At 38.0% G+C, this 12789-nt stretch overlaps 2 protein-coding genes and 1 non-coding gene across 3 annotated transcripts; 1 reads left to right on the plus strand and 2 right to left on the minus strand.

Annotated features, from left to right (window-relative positions):
• Positions 1-228: 228 nt before the first annotated feature.
• Positions 229-8925, plus strand: Cpr76Bd (Cuticular protein 76Bd). Its single transcript, XM_036372203.2, has 4 exons — positions 229-603; positions 2417-6530; positions 7648-8036; positions 8102-8925. Exons 1-4 carry the CDS (start codon positions 598-600, stop codon positions 8342-8344), a joined length of 4752 nt encoding a protein of 1583 aa, XP_036228096.2. The 5' UTR covers positions 229-597; the 3' UTR covers positions 8345-8925.
• A 1237-nt stretch (positions 8926-10162) lies between these two features.
• On the minus strand, positions 10163-11879 carry RpS4 (ribosomal protein S4). The gene is made up of 5 exons (XM_014240677.3): positions 11736-11879; positions 11177-11435; positions 11012-11109; positions 10559-10730; positions 10163-10498 (listed from the first exon to the last, which is right to left on the minus strand). The coding sequence occupies exons 1-5, from the start codon at positions 11862-11864 to the stop codon at positions 10245-10247; spliced, it is 912 nt and encodes a 303-aa protein (XP_014096152.2). The 5' UTR covers positions 11865-11879; the 3' UTR covers positions 10163-10244.
• LOC118682767 (small nucleolar RNA psi28S-3327) lies at positions 10820-10964 on the minus strand. The gene has a single exon (XR_004978588.1). It is a non-coding gene; the product is annotated as a small nucleolar RNA psi28S-3327 (small nucleolar RNA).
• Positions 11880-12789: the final 910 nt, after the last annotated feature.

The raw sequence follows: 12789 nt of genomic DNA on the forward strand, positions 1-12789 counted from the left end.
AATAAACAAACTAAAAACTGCAAAGTGCATTGCGTCGGCGCAGCCAATAGTAATAGACGCACCAATTGTAGTTGTTCTGTTTGTTTTGTTTGAAAAGCGTTTTGGCGCATGCTTCGCCTTTTTGCGAATTCATAATTTTGATTCATGCCATTATATGAGTGCATGGATGTGTATATGTGTGCGCGTGTGTACAATCTCGAGCTGCTTGTCACAGCCTTTTTGGATGTGTAGCCAATTTTTGTTGCCACTGCAGCCGCCGTCGCTGATGCTGTGAACGTTTGGTGTCCACATTGACCGTATATAAACGACAATAGGGCCTGGCTAGCTGGTAGTGTTTCGCGACGCTTCAGTTCGTTGGAGCGCAAATAATACCGTTAACGCCCATTATAAAGGATACGCGCGCCCGCGACAAAATCAACAATTCTATCATTGGATATGTGTGTGTGTACATATAAAAAGGATTGAATTAAGTGATCTATTGCCAGTGGCTGTCCAAAGCGATAAGGACCTTATTAATATGTAGTGAAATCGAAGACTTCGCAAAACAATTTATATTATTAACAGTTTGTAATTAAGAAATTATCAAGAGAACAAGGCATGAAGGTGAGTGCTTATAAGCAAAATGAACAAGCAAGGTGTTATCCGCCAAACATATACCTACGTACATATATATGAACGAGTAAGATTTGTAGAAATTGTGTAAGCTAGTCGCAACCATAAATGGAAGTGTAAATTCTATAAATTTCAGTGCAATAACGAATAACTGCAGCATTCAATGAAACTGTTAATTATTCTGAAGGATGCGTGATGATCTAATTTGTGTAGGAATATTTCGTGAAGTGTGATCTGAACTGTGCCATCAAAATGTTGATTTTGAAATTAACAATTACAAATACTTATTTGAGTATGAATCTAATGTACTATACAAAGATTTTTTTCGAAAAACCTTCTCATTTACTTCCCACGTAAGAAGTATCCTATAAATTTGTTTGCTTAGAGAAAGCTTCGCATAAATTATATAAAATAATAATTACGCTTACTACGTGTAAATTTAAAGGTACAAAACTATCTCAAAAACAATAAGACTTTGTAGCTCCCATTGAAATGAACGGCTTGTCCAAAATTTTAGAATCCAATGAGAAATAGAATTTTCGAAAGAAGATTATGAGGATGTCATGTCCTATAAATATGGAGAACTCTTATTGAAGCCTCCTTAAACATGATTGCTTTTCAATTTCCTTTACTGATGAAAGGAATGCAAGGCCACTTAATTTATTTACTTCATAATGTACGTAAAACAGACACAATAAAAGTAAAATTTCGGTTAAATGACAAGCAAGGGTGTTTTTCTTAATTTTATTTTTTGCTTAATATTAGATCACATGTCGTAAAACCCATAACCCGCCACAAAACCCTTAAGACGTTCTGCTCATCGATAAAGTAACCAACGTAGAAACAGAAAGGGTTCCGAAAAATACAAGATCAAGAAACCAACGGAACTTTACCTAAAATAACAAAGATAAAGAAGACCAATGTTGAAAATTAGTACAAAAAATGTAAGAAAAACAAGAAAAAATGTTAACTTCGGATACACCGAATCTGTAACACCTTTCACAGGTACATTTCCTATAGCAACTATATGTATAACTAAATCTGAAAACAGAAGCGACGATTGGTTTGCATATAACGGGAAAGTTTTTGCTAGTTCTTTCTAGCCAAGTTGTTTGATATAAAAATCTTCAAGTTAAATTAAGGTTACTTAATAAGGAAAAATATCTTTTATGAACAGAAGCTATACCCTATAGTTGTCCGATATCGGCGGTACAACCAAATAAGGAGCTTGTTGGAAAGAAAAGGACGTTTGCAAAATTTCTGATCGATACCTTAAAACTAAGTGACTAGTTCAACTATACAGACGACGACAGAACGAACATGACTAAATCGACTCAGCTCGTCACGCTGATACCTATGTATATTAGGGTGCGTCAAAAAAAACGACTTATTTTTCGCTTTGTACTCTGAAAACTTGGAGACCTCTAAGAAAGATACGCTTTTCTTTTTTTTTCTTATTATTAGATAGAAAAATTCATATCTCGCTTCCAGCTGCTTGAACTGCTCGTAAACCATAACCGTCTTAAGGATATTAACGGTTGAAGTTCGACTATTTTTAAGTAAATTTGTTTTATTTTTTATTTTTAGGCCTTTATGAAGGACCTAAGATATTTCTAGTTGAGAAACTGTTGTATATATAAAATAGAAAGACTAAAAGTGTGTAATCTAAAATCATCTATTTAAGTTACAACCGACTAAAATTTTGGTCACGAATGGCATTAAATGTTTTGTTAAATTTCGCTAATAATTTATTGTTTTTAGCGATTCGCACTAATACTTTGATATTTTTTATTTTCACTTTCAGGTACCATTGGCATTATTGTGCCTTTGTAGCACAGTGTGGGCTAGTACAAAACCAATTGCGATTCCAGATTGCATACTCGCTGCATCTGATGGTTATGCTTATCCACCACCAAAAGTCCAACTTTCGGTGACTCCTGCAAGAGCTAAATATAAATTATCAAGTCAATCAGATGATGGATATCTCAATGTTGATACGATAAAATCATCCGAATCATATTATGAGAGTGGAGTTGGTGGAAAACTACTACAAATATCAACAAATGCAGCAATAAAAGAGGGCGGTATTACATATGCTGACCAACCTCTCAAAACGGCGGGTATTTTACAACCCGAAATTGCTATTTCAAAAACCGTTCTTCTACCACCCAAGGTGGAAAGGATCTCTAACGCATATTTACCGCCAGCCGCTAATATCGTGCCAAAACTTGCATTCACTTCACCGGGATTATCAAAATCTTATGCCACATTACCTAATATACAATTACAAAGTTTGTCTACGCCAACTATTTCAAAGGGTGCTGAATATGAGTCATCCGGGTATTCTTACTATCAATCCAGCCCAACAATTTCGAAAACCACAGCATATGTTAATCCACTACAGACTGGGCACATAAGCTCGTATGCACCTGCAATATCCTATAGCGTTCCATACACACAAAAGTTAGGAAATACGTTAGCCTCGGTATCATTATCGAAATTGGAGGGTAACTTGTTGGCCGAAAAAACGTCCACTCCACTTGGCTCTTACTCGTACGCGCCGAATCTTGCAAGCACATATATTTCAACAGCACCAGCTTCACAGTACGCAGGTTACGCGTCGGGTGGTGGGATTTCTCACCAGTATGTTTCGAAACCTATTCAACAAATTAGCGTCGGCCTTCCGGCTTTACCCAAAATCTCTACAGTTGTAGCGCCAGCAGTCTCCAAAGTGCAATCTTATGTCGCACCTGCAGTTCTCTCTAGCGCCGGTTACTCAAAGTACGGAACAAGTGGAGCCAATTCGCATCAACAGATCTCACAACCAGTGCAATCTTCATCCTATTTAACAGGCATAGGCGCACCAGCTATTGCACAATATCCCACCGCTGGTGCTTCTCTAAACATTGGCAGCAGTATTCTTTCAAAGCCTCTACAATCTGTAAAGTATGCTAGTAGTGGTGCAGTTTCGCACCAATATGTTTCAAAACCGTTGCAAACAGTAAGCTACCAGCCCGTACCTATAGCAAAAGTACCAACTGTTGCTATCCCAGCTGTATCAAAAGTCGAAGCTTATGCTGCACCCGCAGTAACAAAATATTCCTCTGGAATTGGAATTTCTAAACTTGGCGGTTATGGAGCTTCTACTATTACACAATATACTTCAGGCCATGGAATTTCTAGTGGTGCAATTTCTCATCAGCACGTTTCTAAGCCTTTACAGCCCCTTATTTACTCAGCTCCGGCGATCTCAAAAGCAGCAGTGGTGCCACCAGTCGTTACAGCGGCTGTTACACAATACTCAACAGGCTCCGGCTTATCATCTATACATTCAGGATCACAATCTGTAAAATATTCCGGTGGTGGCGCAGTTTCGCATCAGTATGTCTCGAAACCAGTACAGACTGTGAGTTATGCTGCACCAATTGCTAAAATCTCGACTGCGCAAACATTAACTTATACCGCACCTGCAACACCCAACACACTAACTTCTATTCCTACGGGCGCTCAATCTGTCAAGTATGAAAACAGTGGTGCGGTTTCGCACCAATACGTTTCGAAGCCTTTGAATACTGTAAATTACGTCGCAACGCCAGTAACTAAAGTAGCGCCGGTAGCGGTTCCAGTCCCCTCTCTTACTCAATATACTTCTGGTCTAGGCTTATCTAAATCTATAGACTATGCAACTCCAGCTGTAACATCTGTTAGCGATGGCAATTATGCTTCTTACGGCTCATCTGGTGCTATATCGCACCAGTATGTTTCTAAGCCTCTACAATCAGTTACTTATTCAGCTCCTTCAATAACTAAGATATCTGCAGCGGCACCAGTTGTAACACCTGTCTTAACACAATATGCTTCAGGCTCTGGATTAGCTTCAGTACACACGGGTTCATCGGTCAAATACGAAGGTGGTGGCGCTGTTTCACATCAGTACGTGTCCAAACCATTGCAGACAGTGAGCTATGCGCCTGCTCCAATTGCAAAAGTACCTACGCTTGCCGCTCCAGCAATAGCTAAAGTAGCCACTTATGCGACTCCTGCAGTTACGCAGTATTCATCAGGACATGGCGTATCAAGCGGTGCTCTTTCACATCAGTACGTTTCGAAACCCATTCAACCATTAACCTATTCAGCTCCTGATATTGCTAAGGTTGCCGTTGAGACGTCACCTGTTACTCCTATTGTGGCCCAATACCCATCGGGCTCTGGCCTAACATCAATAAATTCCGGTTTACAGTCCATTAAATATGGAAGCAGTGGTTCAATTTCCCAACATGGTACCTACGCTACGATTCCAGCCAGTTCTTCCATTCACTCAGGAGGAGCTATATCACAGCAGCATGTATCGACATATTCAGCTCCATCGCTAACTAAAGTTGCTGCCGTGACACCTGTTGTAACGTCGACTCTCACCCAATACCCTTCCGGATCGGGCTTAACTTCTTTACAGTTAGGATCACAGTCAGTAAAATATGCAAGTGGTGGTGCAGTATCACATCAGTATATATCCAAGCCAGTTCAAACAGTGAGTTATGCGTCCGCACCTGCTATACCCACCGTTTCAAAGGTTGGAATCTACGCCGCACCTGCGACTCCGCAATATTCTTCAGGTCTCGGTATCTCAAGTGGAGCTATTTCACATCAACATATTTCCAAGCCCCTACAACCACTGACATATGCGAGCCCAGCAATAACTAAAATCGCCGCCCAGGCACCTATTGTAACGCCAGCTCTCACCCAATACACTTCGGGCTCAGGCCTAACGTCTGTACATTCGGGATTACAGTCAGTGAAATACTCAAGTGGTGGTGCAGTTTCACATCAGTACGTATCCCAGCCCGTGAAAACTGTAGGTTATGCGTCAACACCTGTGACGAAAGTAGCGACAGTCGCTGCTCCTGCCATTGCTATACCAACCGTTGCAAAGGTGGGAGTCTACAGCGCCCCTACGACCACGCAATATTCTTCCGGTCTCGGTATAATAAGTGGGGCTGTTTCAGGTTCAGGTTCACAGTCCGTCAAATATGAAAGTGGTGGCGCAGTTTCTCACCAGTACGTATCGAAACCAGTCGTAAGTTATGGATCTCCACCTGTGGCAAAAGTGGCAGCAGTTCCTGTTCCCTCTGTTGCAAAAGTAGGCGTTTACGCTGCACCTGCAATTACACAATATTCTTCTGGATTAGGAGTTTCACAAGCTGGCTACAGCTATGGTACAGCTCCCTCAGCTGCAACCATACAGCTTACCAATCCTTCTATTAAATCGATACAGTCGGGTTTACAATCTATAAACTATGCTAGTGGAGGCGCTATCTCACACCAACAAGTTTCAAAGCCGGCACAGTCTTTACTGTTCGCCACACAAGCTGCAACATTGACAACCCCAGCTAAAGGTTATCTCCCGCCTGCACTCGGTATAACAAAAACGTCTGCATATCCAGCTCCAGGCGTAACCTCTATCCAATCAAGTACTGGTTTTGCAAAATATGGCTCCAGCGGTTCATTTTCACAACAATACGTCTCCAGACAACCCATTCTACAATCGGGGTCTAGCGTCACGATAGGCAACATTAACGCATACACAGCACCCGCCGCCGCAGCAGTGGTAACTAGTCCTGCGGTAGCAAAAGTAGCAACTTATGCCGCACCTGCCTTATCATCAACGATCCAAACAAATGCTGGCTTAGGTGGATTATCCACAAGCGATGTGATATCTACTCAATACTCTGGTATATCTTCCAAATCAGGTATAGCTGGATATACAACCCTAACTTCACCGGGCAGTTTGGGTTTGGGTAAATATTTATCCAATGGCGCAATCCTACACCAGCCACAAATTCCAATCGCAACCAGTTTGGCACATCCGCTTTCTGGCAAATCTAGTTACAGTTATTCCGCTTCAGCACCGCTTACCTCAAGTAATAATATAAAATGTATTTGATTATCCTGCCGATTATCCTTGCTTATATTTGTTAAACCGGTGACCGTGACCTAAAAATGAAAACCGCAAACCTAAACAATCTGTTATAATCCTTTATTATCCTACTAACAGAATTAATAAATCCTGTTTGAAAAATAAAAGGGTGATGTATATGCTAATTTAGTAATATTTCCAAATATAATCCAAATGCTTTATTATTTATGCAAACAACTCTTACGTGTTTGAACAACATTTCCGAGTTTCTTTCTAATATTTGTAAATGTACCTTTTATAAATTTTTATACATATAGTAAAAACCTTCGAACTAACTATATATAGCCAAGCATATTATTGATGACCTTTCAGATTGTTTGACTTAGTCTCTTCAAATCTTTTATCTATAAACTACTATTGGGGGAGAATTATCATTATTAATCGTTCTAATAAATCTCAGATCCGAAAATAGCTTAGTATTGCATATTCAAATGGTTATTTTTAGTTGATTGATCATTGATGAGCAATGGATTAAAAATCAGAACAAATTAGTCACACACGACCGAAAAGAAGTACTTAAAGTATTAGTAAACAAAAGCGACATTTCGATGAAGTTAAAATTATAAGATTACTTAAATGGACAAAAGGTCCAGCGAACTTCTTGCTCTAAGGCTCGTCTAGTTACAGAAGTTCTAGCCTTGGCGAGGCAAGCCATATGGAATCAAAATCAATTGCCTTGGTAGATTTGTGATGGGCTGAAAATGTAACGTTATATGAAGGCTTATTATCATTAAATCAAGTCGAATTATTCAATTTAAAATCAGAAACACCCTACGCTTATAGTTTCGTATACAATTACGAAAACGAATTTTCACACGGCAATCATATTAAACATCCAAACCGCTAATAGTGCTTTTAAAAGGGAAGGTCAGTACCATTGTATAAACCTACCTTATACAATGGTACTGACCTTCCCTTTTTATTCTTAATATTATTTTTTTGTTTGCAATATATGTATCAATGGATGTGTGCAAGATCGGCAAACTCAGAATGTGTTTCAAGAAAAAAATTTAAAGTAAGCCGTTTTCGACAATAAATTAATAAGTATTTCTATTCATCAGTTGGCTATTCCACCGCTCCCATAGCACATGGTGCATACTATGGAGCAATCGCTTTAGGACACAGCGGTCTATCACCAATTTTGAAACTAGATGGTTCGGGACAAAGTGCTTTGCATGGACTCGGGGGCAATTTAGGTATTTCAACATTGAAATTAGAAAACCAACCAGCGTTGCCGCTTTTAAAGGGCGAAGGAGAATTACTTAACGGTTATTCACATGGAATTGGCGGCATTGGACCGTTAGGCGGTGGACTCTACAGATATGCACCATCAGTATCGCCTCTATTGGCGCAGAGCGCCAGTCCTACAGCGTATTTAAAAGCTCAACCGACACTCAAAATACAACCAGCTGTTATTAAAACGATTCCAGAAAAGCACTACGAACATTATGTGTGTACAGTGAGAAAATATATAGATTTTGTAATACAATACCAGCTTTTTCATAAATTTTACAGAGTGACCATGCAAGATATGCCTTCGAGTATGGTGTCAACGATCCTTATACCGGCGATATCAAACATCAAAAGGAAGAGCGTGACGGTGATGTTGTAAAAGGTGAATACTCTCTAGTGGAACCCGATGGCAATGTTCGTACAGTCAAATACTATGCCGATTGGGAGACAGGATTCCATGCTGAAGTCATTAATAGTCGAGATTCCGGAAAATTAGTCACAAAACGGAGTTCACCGAAATCGTGAATAATTGTTAAGATAAATGAATGAAATTTAGTTAAATACACTCATCATCATTTTGTATCATCTTTTACGTATTTGTAGTTAGTTTAAAGGAAATACGAAAGGACTTTACAACGCATAGCATTTACATATTCATTACATATGTACATATATAAAACCAGATATTTATCGCCATTTTATACTTTGCGCTTTAGTCGTGTTATGTAATCCGAACCCCCCAAAATAATATCTAGACATCAAGTTTGGTCCAAGACTTTATGACATAATTTGCCACCATTTTTATTTTGTGTATTTAAAAAACAAATGAAAAATCGAAAATGAATTTAATTAAAGTGTTTCTATTTTAGTTATGCACATATCTTTGTATGTATGAATAGCGTGGCATCATCCCAGCAGTTAGAGATTTACTCTTTATTACATATGTATGTATGTAAATATTTTTTAAATAACTTTTTTTATATTGACGAATCCCGACTTTTCACAAATAATACAAGACCCTCCATTTTTCAGCTGATAAAGATCGTTGTAAATAATAAAATAAATACGTATAAGTGTAAAATGTAATGTTTTTTCTTATATCTGGAATTTTGTCAAGACACAGTTTTCTAGTTTAAATTTGCTGAAAATTATTGGGGATTTTTTAAAACGATGTTTCGAATGTTCTTTTTCTAGAAATTACGAAAAAGATATTTAAAATAAAAAAAAAAACATTTTTTGAATTTTGTCTTATTACACCCTGTAGAATGTATATGTATTAAGTTTGTCAGGAAGTTTGTAACATCCAGAAGAAAACGCCGGACACCAGCATATATATTATATATGTGGTATGTATGTATATATGTATATGGTATTTAAATCATCAGCGTGACAAGCTGAGTCGATTCAGCAATGTTCGTATGTATATATGCGAACTAGCCCTTTAATTTTGAGATATATATCTGAAATTTTACATAGAGCCTCTTCTCCCCAAGAAGCTGCTCATTTGTCGGAACTGCCGCTATCGGACCACTATAGGATATAGCTGTCATATAAACTGACCGATCAAAACCCAGTTCTTGTACGGAAAGCTTTTTTATTTGAGATGTCTTAATTAAATTTAGCATCGATTGGCAGCTAGGCAGCGATACAGGCTCCGAAAAAAACCTAAAGATCACTTTCTTAAGATATTTTAAGGTTAGACAGTAATTTTAGTTGATATTGTAGGTTTAGTAGGTAAAACGATAAATGTCACCATGCAGCAAACAGTAAGTTCAGGATCCAAGGAGAAAACCAATAAGGTGGGTAATGTTATATCTGTCCTAAAATTAACTTGCCTGGAGAGATCACTATGCTCCTTATCAGGAAGCATGTAGCGTCACTGCTTGAATATTCCCTAGGATACTGTGTTCTTCCAGGTTTTGCAGTAAGCGATTTCGTTAGATCAACTTTCTGTACGTTGGATGAAAATCGAAAAGGGCGAGGCGAAACATCTCTATTGATATAAAAATCCGTTTTGGGCTGACAAAACTTTTCACTTGTTTTGGCCTTTTGGCGTATATTTGTAACCTTTTTTTAACAAGCGTCCATTCTTTTTAATTAAAAAAAAATTAAATTTTTGGCAACAGCAAATAATTGCAGCAAAATGTCTTCATCTTCCTGTATCTGTTTCCGCCTAGAGTCTAACCGCTAGACTAATGCCACATACACATACGTATATATGTATATTCGGTCAGTCGCGGCGTTCTCGTAGTCAGCAGGCTTTTACTACATCAAGAAAAGTATAGCTTATCTACACCTAGAATAATTAACTTATTCAAATGTCTATATATATAATATTTGCAGTTTTCCGAGTTATTCTAGTGATTTCTATTTATTGTTAATTTTCCATTTTTCGTTAAATTAGAAACCGGTCTTAAATAACTACTTAATGAGTTTTAGCAGCTAAACGCTTGTCGCGTTCCTCAGCAATGCTCAATTTAACACCCTTGCCCTTAGGCAATGAAATGTAGGGTTTGTTGCCCTTGCCGATGATGAAAACATTTGTTAATCTGGTGGCAAACACATGTCCTTGCGAGTCCTTTACGTGAACGATATCGAAGGAACCAGGATGTCTTTCACGGTTAACAACGGTACCGACACGACCCAAATTTCTACCTCCAGTGATCATGCAGAGGTTTCCTGAAAAAGTCAGCATATGAATCCACCGGTCTTTTAATTGATATAGAACATGGTATTTACCTGAGTCGAATTTGATGTAGTCGGTGATTTTGCCGGTGGCAATGTCTACCTGGACAGTATCGTTCGCCTTGATGAGAGGATCGGGATAACGGATGGTACGGCCGTCGTGTGTAACCACGAATGGAACACCCTTGGCACCAAGTTGTGTCTTCCTGACTTTGCACAATTTGTACTGTAGGGATAAGTAAAAACAAAAAAAAAAAAAGGATTTATTTCAAATGTTTTTAGAAGTAACATGATTCTTCATAGTTCATTGAGTAATTTTGTAATTGCACGTAAGTGTTACCAAAGTATCACAAAAATCAAGACATTCAGTGACCGTCGTAACAAAAATTGCTTTTGGCTTACTTTTGAACCACATATATGTTTGGAATCATAACTAAATGGTCTTCGATCAAGCCAATTTATTTTTATTTTTTTATTTATTACTAACACAATAAGTACGAAACATACCTTGGCTTCCTCGGCAGAAATACGATGAATGGTGAAGCGGCCCTTAACGTCGTAAACCAAACGGAAGAATTCACCAGTTTTTTCAATGGTTATGACATCTGTAATAAAAGATTTCAATATATTGATATGCGATATATTCTACACCAACGATATGAGAAGCATTACCCATGAAACCAGCTGGATATGTTGGATCGGTACGAACTTTACCGTCAACCTTGATCAGACGCTGCATAACAATTTTGGTCACCTCAGCACCATTCAGCGCATACTTTAGACGATTTCTCAAGAAAATCATCAAGGGCAATGACTCTCGCAATTTGTGTGGGCCACTGGAGGGACGAGGAGCAAACACTCCTCCCAATTTGTCCAACATCCATGCCTTGGGTGCTGCTAAACGCTTCAAATGCTTCTTGGGACCTCGCGCCTGTAATCAAAACACACTGATACATTGTCACACCTTACTATCCTTTTAAATATAAAGATTAGCCAGTCGCGATTTTCACTACCAAAGAACCGATTGTTCGCTATTTTACTCGAGTATCAAACAACAAATAGCGACAACAAACTATTGGTTAACTGCACGAACTAGTAGATTAAACTTCGAAATATTAACATATACATCCGAGCAGAATATTCAGCAACACTTTGTAAATTATTCAATAAATTATTATATTTAAAACGTACGATGGCAGTGAATTTCCCCGGCAACTTTTACACCACCTACCATCTTGTCAAAATACGTGAAAAGGAAAGGAAGACCACAACGCAACCGGATGTTAATCGACTTTTTGACAGTTCGCTTTGTTGTGATTATGCAGTGACTGTTCAGTGGAGTGGATAGTATTTTCTCCATTTACAGCGGCACCTAACTGTTGTGTTTTTGATAGGATGATAAATTTATTTTATTTATTCTTTAATTGAAAAGTAATAAATGTGTTAAAAAGATTTACTTAAATTTATTTATTTTAATAATAATAATAATAATTTCAAGTATAGTAATTAAAGAATGGGAGACATTCAGTACTACTCAATAATTTAATTTAATTTTTATTATTTAAACTTTGTTTTCATCCTCATTGACATTCGCCACCTTCTCTGAAGAAAAAGAATCAGAAATATATATAATCAGAGAGAGTTTATTTACGTTCTCTGCCTGCACCTTCTCGTTCCTTTACGTTCTCTGTTTGTTCTTTCTCGTTTTTCTACGTTTTCTGTTCATACTTAAATCCCCGTCAAGGATGACATCCCCGTGCTTTCCTCGAATTGAAGCTCTTCCATACCTTCCCCTATCAGCTCAGCTTTCCATGCAGTTTGGGGAATTCCCCACAGGTTGCAACCTCGATACTTGTGTTTTTCAATAAAAAAAATTAAGCATTAGTTAAGATTTCGAAACAAAACTTGACACAACTAGGTACTCTCACAACTAAGTACATAAGGTTCTTTGTGCATCCAATTAACTTCATGCCAAACCAAGAAAAAACGTTCTCTTTGGTTGCATCAAAGTTGTAATACCCTTCACAAATACAAAAGCTCCCTAACAAGAACTTTTGATCGGTCAGTTTGTATATTAGCAATACGCTGTAATCTGATCTGAACAATTTCTAGGGAGATTGCTCCATTGCCTTAGGCAATAATCTATGCCAATTTCTTGAAGATATCTCATCAAAGGTTTTAAATACAAGAATTTGATTCCGATCGTTCAGTGTGCATGGCAGCTATAGGCTAAGCGATCTGATCTTAACAATTTCTTCGCAGAGTGAACCATTGTTTTAGGCAAT

This window comes from Bactrocera oleae, chromosome 6, assembly GCF_042242935.1.
Source record: "Bactrocera oleae isolate idBacOlea1 chromosome 6, idBacOlea1, whole genome shotgun sequence".
Lineage (NCBI taxonomy): Eukaryota > Metazoa > Arthropoda > Insecta > Diptera > Tephritidae > Bactrocera > Bactrocera oleae.